General features: G+C 42.9%; 1 protein-coding gene across 1 annotated transcript in view; it reads left to right on the forward strand.

Moving 5' to 3' along the window:
• Positions 1–574: 574 nt before the first annotated feature.
• Positions 575–8,480, forward strand: part of IDI1 (isopentenyl-diphosphate delta isomerase 1) — a 17,193-nt gene continuing 9,287 nt past the window's right edge. Inside the window, exons 1-3 of the mRNA XM_069086538.1 lie at positions 575–789; positions 5,485–5,657; positions 6,441–6,533. Coding sequence (XP_068942639.1) covers positions 590–789; positions 5,485–5,657; positions 6,441–6,533 — 466 coding nt within the window. The 5' untranslated portion in view covers positions 575–589. The remainder of the gene's footprint in view (positions 790–5,484; positions 5,658–6,440; positions 6,534–8,480) is intronic.

An 8,480-nucleotide genomic window follows, 5' to 3' on the forward strand; every position in this document is an offset into this window, starting at 1 on the left:
CGGCGGGTTTTTCCAGCCTGGTGGCTCTCTCGTAGAGGGGCCTGCACGGGAGAACGATCTAGATTAAGCCCGGTCGGCAGAACACCGGGGCGCCCAGATCCGGAGGGGAAGGGGCCAAGAGAACAGGTGTAGAAGCGGAGGGCATCGCATCCCTACCCGCGCACCCTCCCTAGCGGCAACTTTCGGCACCCACGGCCGCTAACGGATTGGCCAAGCCCAGCAAGGTCAGAAGGCGCGATTGGTTGCTGGCTGGGACGCGAGCTGCCAGTCTCATCCCGCCCCTTCCCGGAAAAAGAACCACTATTACGGGTCCGGGCCCTGGGCCGAGCGTCTGCCCTGCTCTGCCCTGGGTGGCAGGAATCCTCGGACTGAGCTCGTCGGCCTGCTCGGCTCGGCTACCCTTCCTTCACCTTCTCGCCCCCCCCACCCCTTCCCACTTCGCTCTGGCCGGGGAGAGCGCCACCTATCCACAGAGGCAGGACGCGAGGGGCGGGCCCAAGAAGGACGCCTCCGCTCTCGCCAGCCGTGGAGCCATCAGGCGATCGGTCTACGTAAGCCTCGGGACGGCCCGCGATTGGTCGGCGCGAGGATGTGGCGCGGTGCGGTGCGGCTGGCGTTGGTCCGGGAACTGGGGGGCGGGGCCTGGGCCCCCGCCGAGGGCTGGGGCTCATCCCTCTCGCTCTTTTTGAGCTGCCGCCGCCGTTTCGGAGCTGAGAGTCTCGGCTCCTCTTTTAGCGGGACGGTCAGCGGAGCGGAGCCGCCGCACCGGATCTTCAGCGGGAGCACAGGGTAAGAAGCCGGCCCCTCGCTGGCAGCAGCCTGGCACGCGGAGACCCGCAGTGGGCACGGAGTGTGCCCTCGATGGGAGGGGCCAGTGGCGGCGCGGTCTGAGGGAGCCCCGGCTGCCTGGGTTGAGCTCCGCCGGCAGGCGCTCGGGAGCTGGAGACCCAGCGAGCATCCAGCCTCCGCGGGACTCTGCTACCTTTTCCGTAGAAGGGATGCTCATCTTCAGCTTCTGGCTAGCTGGCTTCCCGGAAAAGAACCCAGGGCTCCCAGCCTTCTTGTTATCCCACTGAAATAGCTGGCTCCTGGCTCCGGCGCCTTGAGTTAAAAGCTGGATCAGAGCCTTCGACTGGGAAGGAGCTCACCCGGGTCTCTCCCTGGCCAGGATTCCCTGCGGGAACTAATCTAGCGCCGTGGGGGGCATCCCCAGGGGAGGAGGGTGGGAGGGCAGCGGTTAGCACATTTGCATTGGGCAAAGTGGAAGGCTTGGTTAGCCAGGCACTGTTAAATTAATGAGACACGAATTGATAAGGTGTTAAATTCATAATGAATTTTTCATTGGCACTTGGCAACCATTGTAGAAAGGCGTGATTAGCCATGATACAAAGCTGAAAAAAAAATCCTTGCTGATCATCTAGGGATAGAACCACGTATCTACTTTTACAGATGAAACTGGGTCTCAAAAGATTGGTTTGACTTTTATGAAGCAACACTGATTAATAGAAAACAGCTGAGAGTTAATCCACCCCACCCCCGCCCCGAACTGTAAGACTGGGCCTGAAAGCTTTGAATGCTGCCTAGCTTAAAGTTCTTCAGATGTTGAAATCTTTCAGAGGTAATCACTTGGAAAAGAGCTCTACACTTTTAACTCTGAAAGGTAATTGCTTCACTTGTTCAATTTGAGAAACGGGTCAGAGGCACATTCTGATTTCTAATTGTATAGGACAGTGATGTCATACTCAAATATTGGCTTAGAAAACCACAAATTAACCATTATCTGTGTTGTGTTTTTATGTATTTTGTCAAACATTTCCCAATTACATTTTAATCTGGTTTGGTATGTCCTAGTATAGGGGATGTTTTGAAGATTTTACTATTCATACCTACAGTTTAGAAAAAGTTTTACATAGGTCTGCAAAAATTATGACCCTGTTTCATATCTTGACTAAATTTTCTATCTTCCAAATAATTCTTTTTTTCCCTTTCCTGTGAACTTTATTTCTCTTCATCCAACCCATATACAGAAATAATCCCCAATCTTAAGACACTCAACAGGTGTATTATTTAGGCTCTTTCTGAAGGTCTCTAATAAAGACCTTGATTTCCCAAGACATACGTTCACAATTTTGGACAGTTCTGATTCTTAGAAAGTCTTTCCTGACATCAGACTTAAAATTTTCTTCTTAATTTCCTTTCTTTGTTTCTAGTCTGCTCTGCAGGGGGTAACATCTGATTGTTCTTCTACATGAAAATCTTTCAAATACTTGGCAAGACATCTTTCATATCCTTTCTGGAATATTTCAAACTAAGTATGCCAAGTTTCTCCTGTCTCATGTGAAATAAACTGAAGACCCTTCACCATTCTGATCATTCTCTTCTTTTCAAAGAAAACTGATGTTTCTTAAACTGGTGTTTAGACTGAATCCAGTCTTCCATATGTGATGTGACCAGGGCAAAGTAACATGTTAAACAGAATTGCTTTCCTATCCCTGGAGCCTTTGCCTTTCTTGACATGGGCCGTGATCGAATTAGGGTTTTTAGCTGCCAAATCCCAGTACTGACTTATATCGATTTTGCAGTCCAGGAAACCCCCCCCCCCCCTTTTTTTTTTTCCAGACAAAACTACTATGTAGACGGGTATCTTCCATCCTGTACTTTTTATCTCAAGAGAATTGGCCCAATGTTCCAGCCTTAAAAAAAATTTTGTTGTTGCTGTCTCTTCCAACTTTGTGTCTTCTGCAAATATGAGCATGCCATCTATATCTTTATCCAAGTCATTGATGAATGAACACAAGGCCAGGCACAGATCCCTGAGAAAATCCTCTGGAGACCCTTTGCCAGGTTGACATTGAATCTTGAATCCAGGAATTCAGCATGTTCTAAAGGGACTGTAGAACATTGAAGGTTAGAGCTGGAAGAGTTTATCTAGCATTTCACAGACCTAGACAAGTTAGATTAAGAAAGATTTCTGAGCTATGTGGTTTTGCAAATAAGGACTACCCTGATCAAGAGAAAGCATTAAAGGGGCAGCTAGGTGGCACAGTGAATAGAGCACCAGCCCCCGGGAGTCAAGAGGACCTGAGTTCAAATGTGACCTCAGACACATAACACTTACTAGCTGTGTGACCTTGGGCAAGTCACTTAACCCCAATTGCCCTGCCCTCCAAAAAGCGAAAAAGAAAAAGCATTAAAAATTTGGATTAAAAAAATTTAGTGAAGTGGCTACTACTAGACTGATTCCATCCCTCCACCCTCCATAACAGAAACAAGCCACCAGATTTCCTTGTTAAGTCTAATTTTGTCTCATTTACATTTCACTTCAAGTATCTTATTGTTGTCAACACTGTAGTTGCATGTCTCTCAAATATACCCCATTCTCTTCTCCCTTGTTTATATAGTGCTTTGTTTAGATTTAAAAATCTACGTAGGAATGCCCAAATGGGATTTAGGCATAAAACTGGACCTAAAACCATAAGCTGATAGTGACTTTCAGACATTCCTGATCCTCTTGAACTTCTTTCCTGCAATGGAAGGAATACATTTCTATCTCTCTTCTTCACCATGATAGAAGTGGCCAGAATGAGCTCAAGGGACTAGTTTATTATGGGTCACTGAAGTAAGGAAAACCAGATGGGCTGCATGGAGGGCATTTAAGAGGGAACATGATGGGGACTAGGAATTGTGGTGCCAGAGCTGAGGGGCAACAGGGAATTCCTTCTTGGGAAGTAGTCTTGTTCTAGAAATTTTTTCGTATGTTGCTAAGCATTAAGTCCATCCTATGTGTCAGATAGGATACTAGAGTTAAACATACAATAGCCCTTGTCCTCAAAGACCTTAAAATTCTATTAGAATTTAGGGGGAATGGGGAGAAGTAGGGAGAAGAGAAGAAATTTGCACATAAATAAATATAGTACAAGGTAAATTGATTGGAAAAGAGCACAAATATCAGAGTTGTTATCTGAGCATTGAGGATAGGTATTGTGCAGTTGTGGATGAACAAGCAATGCATTCTAGTCATGATGACGAGATGCATCGTAGAGATCAGAGAACATATTAATAGTTTAGTTTGGCTAAAATTTGCAGAATCTTGTAGTATCCTAGAAGCAATGGAAAATAAGTGACAGATGTTGGTAGCTCTCAGGCAGGTGATTTGGAAAGGGTAGGGCCTAGAAGGGAAGAGATCAGTGGAAAGCCTGTGACAGTAGTCTAAGCAATAAGCAGTAATTGAACTGGGTTGTAGTTAAGTGAGTGAAGAGAAGAATATGGTTGGGAGAGACATGGAGGTAGAATCTGAAATTTGACAACTGACTGTAGGGGTGAAGAAGAGCCAAGTGTTACTTAAACATTTATGGTGAAATGACTGAGAAATGCCTTTAACAGAAATAAGGACGTTGAGAGGATGGGTAAGTTTGGAGATGTTTTGGACATGTGCAGTGTGAGGTGTCTTCAAACTAACTAGCAGGTATATCCAGCAGGAAGCTTGCCAAGTGTGGGATAGGAGTTTAGGAGAGAGATGATGATTGAATCTGTGGATTTGGGAATCAGAAGGTTAGGTATCATAGATGTGATTATCGAGGGAGCCAAGAGAAGAGAGAGCAGTCATACATGGATGAATTGAGAGCTTAGAAGTCCCTGAGCTTTACCCCCTCAGTTTACAGGTGAGGAAACTGGGGTATGGAGTACTCACATGACTTGCCCAGAGTGACAACTAGTAAGTAGCTTCCTGGGTATTTGAATGGAGGTTTTTTGACTCCAAGTCCTGTGCCCACTTTGCTCTATCATGCTGCCTCTCGTTGGTTGACAGTGTTAGAAGTTGCAGGGAGGTCAAGAGAGAAGGAAGACTGAGGGGAAAAAAAGACATCAGATGTGGTGTTTAATAGCTTTGGTAAACTTAGTTTCTGCCAACTGGGGAGGTCAGAAACCAGTTTGAAGTGTTGAAGAGTGAGTGGGAGATAAAGAAGTAGGTGTAACCCTAAAGGGAGGCGAGAGAGAAGACAGGCCCAAGTGAATCTATTTAAGACTTGTAGTTGTGAGCATGTTTCTAGACAGTTGTAAAGGAGCAAAAGATAGGAAAAGATTGAAGGTAGCTTTGGTGTGAGAGTGACCAGTGAGATAAACTTGTGTCAAGGATGGGTATGGGGGGAGGGTGGTTAGGTGGTGCAGTGAATAGAGCACCTGCCCTGGAGGCAGGAGGACCTGAGTTCAAATGTGACCACAGTCACTTAACACTAGCATGTGACCTTGGGCAAGTCACTTAACCCCAGTTGCCCTGCCTTCCCCCCTGCAAAACCAAAAAAAAAAAAAAGATGGGAGGGGATAGGGATAAAGGCACAGGTAGAGGTGGTTGGTCTTGACTAGAAGGAGCTTCCTTTTCCTCAGCTATCTGGGTCAAGGTGAAGAGACTCAGAGCAGGTGTAGAAGATTTCATTGAGATGTTTACAAGAAGTGTGACCATCTTCTCCCCCTCCTCTTCATCATCAGCTTCTTGGGAAGGATTAAACAGATTTCAACAATGCCTGAAATAAACACCGACAATCTTGATGAGCAGCAAGTTCAGCTCCTTGCAGAGATGTGCATTCTTATTGATGAGAATGATAACAAGATTGGTGCAGAGACTAAAAAGAATTGCCACCTGAATGAAAACATTGATAAAGGTAGAGTGGGCACGTTTGTTTTGTTTTGAAATACATTTATCCAGCACTTTGAGTTGGCAGAAACAGCCAATCAGAGACATTCATATTAGAAATCAATTTGAAATAAACTAGAGTTGTTATTATCAGCCATCTCTCTATTTGGTTTTTGGTTAGTCAGTGGCATAGTGCTGATATATAAACAGTTACGTCTATATTTTACCAAATTTTCCCCTCTGTTTTATTTAGATGCTTGATGCCCTTTTCTTTTTGTAAATGAAGATGAAAAAGCCACACTTTGAGACACGTGAGCATCGTTACATAGAAATTAAGCCGAATTCATCATGCAGAGGGAATTGTTGGAAAGCACAAAGTGCCTCTCCACAACAAGAGTAGACTGCTGATTTCAGGCTGAACTGGCTGTCCTTGTGCCACACAGTCTTGGAAAGGTGGTGGGCCCAGTGAAAGACAAGAGCCCCTAACTACTACAAGTAGAGTCACTTCTGTCGCTTATTAACCTCTCTGAGCCTCAGTTTTGCCATTTGTGAGAGGAGAGAGGTGGACTAGACAGCTTCTCAGGTTCCTTCTACTTCTCAGCCTATGATCCTGTTGCTCAATAACAACAAACTCCCCCATGGTGGTTGATGAAACATTCTCAGTTTCTACTTTTCATAAGTCTAGCCAGATGTGGTAGGGAGGATACTATGGGAATTGATTTCAAGATAACTTTCTGAGGCCTAAGTGGAGAAATAGATAAGTTTTTTGTAAGGCATGTCAATGTTAATATTTCTTTTTTTTTCTTTTCAGGATTATTACATAGAGCTTTTAGTGTCTTCTTATTTAATACTGAAAATAAATTATTACTGCAGCAGAGATCAGATGCTAAAATTACTTTTCCAGGTCAGTACACTTATTTTCAGTTTTGACGGGATAAATAGCACAGCATAGTTGGATGAGCCTATAGCTTTTTTTTATTATTTCTTAAAATTTAATTTTCTTTTTTTTTCTCTCTTACCTATTTATCCCACCCTCAAAGGGAAAAAAAGGGGGAAAAATCATTGTAACACATATGAAGAGTCAAGTAAAACAAATTTCAATATTGACCCTATCCAAATATGTATGCTTCATTCTGCAACTTAAGTCCATCAGCTCTTTGGCAGGAGGCATGTAGCATGCTTCATTGTTCTTCTCTGGAACCGTGGTTGGCCATTGCACTGATCCAAGTACTTAAATCTTTCAAAGCTATTTGTTTTTACAAGGTGGTTCTTGTATGAATGCTTTTCCTTGTCCTGCTCAATTTACTCTTCCTTAATTTATCATACAAGTCTTCCAAAATTTCTCTGAAACTGTCCCTGTCATCATTTCTTATAGAATAATAGCATCCAATCACATTCATTACCGTCTTTTTAAAAGCCATTCCCAAAACATTGAGCACTCCCTTAGTTTCCAGGTCTTTGCCATCACAAAAAGACTTTATATATCTGGATCCTTTTCTTCTTTCTTTGATCTCTTCTGATGTATAGGTCTGATAATGATTATATATTTAATTATCTAAAAATTCTATAATGCACTACTTAACTAATGTATTGTACATATTACAAATCATATAGAAAAGCACAAATTTCAAAATGAACAACAATGAAATAAACTATTTCAAATTACTTAGAATTTTCTATTAGCAATCCCAAAGAACCATTATGCTCTCAAATAGCATTAGCAATAACTTTTTTTCATTTTTCAAATGCTTTATTAACTTCTGATTTACATCATTCATTTCTATCAGATTTTGAGTTACAAATTTTCTCCCCGTTTTTCCCCTACCCACCACCCCAAAATAGCAGTCTCACAGGATATCCCGTCCTCCAATCTGCTCTCTCCCATATCTTCCCCCATACCCCCTTCGACTTTTCCAGTAGGGCATAGTGGATCTCTATGCCCCAGTGCCTCTATATCTTATTTCCCAATTACATGTAAAATAGTATTAATAATAGTGTGTGCAATTGTGTGTATGTGTATATATATGTGTGTGTGTGTGTGTATACACACTTTTTTTTTAAACATTTGATTTTAAATCTTTGAATTCCAGATTCATTCCCTTCCTCCCTTGTCACCCACCCTTACTGGGAAGATAAGCAGCTAAGTATAGGCTATGCATGTGTAGCTAATGCAAAACATTAACATAGTAGATATATTGTAAAAGACTGACTCTATTTCCCTCCCTCCTATCCCACCTTCCACTTAGTCTGTTCTCTACTTTGATCCCGTCCCTTTTCAAAAGTGGGTGCTTCCACCTTCCCTCCCCCCCCAGCTTGCCCTCCTTTCCATCATCCCCCCTCTCATCCCCTTCCCCCTACTCTCCTGTAGGGTGAGATACCCTGTTTAGTGTGTATTTCATTCCTTCCCTGAGCCAAATTCAATGAGAATAAGGTTGACCCATTCTCTTTTGCCTTCCTATTCTTCCCCTCCATTGTAACCATTTTCCCTTGCCTCTTCTATGTGAGATAGTTTGCCCAATTCTGTCTCTCCCCATCTCCTCTCATTATATTCCTCTCTCACCTCTTAATTTCACCTTTTAAGTATCATCCCTTCCTGTTAAATTGGTCCTGTGCCCTCTATCTATGTATACCTGTAAACATATATACACATATTCACATATGTATTTATATGCCATATACCCTTCTATATAGACATATATACATATATATATATATATATTTCTATTCCCTTCAACTATTTTCATACTGAGAAAAGTTTCATAAGGTACAATTATTGTTTTTCCATGTAGGAATGTTAATAGTTCAACTTTGATAAGTTCCTTATGATTTCTTTTCCCTGTTTACCTTCTCA

Source organism: Petaurus breviceps, unplaced genomic scaffold (genome assembly GCF_028583685.1).
Source record: "Petaurus breviceps papuanus isolate PSGF00001 unplaced genomic scaffold, PetGlider_PUasm1.0 178, whole genome shotgun sequence".
Lineage (NCBI taxonomy): Eukaryota > Metazoa > Chordata > Mammalia > Diprotodontia > Petauridae > Petaurus > Petaurus breviceps.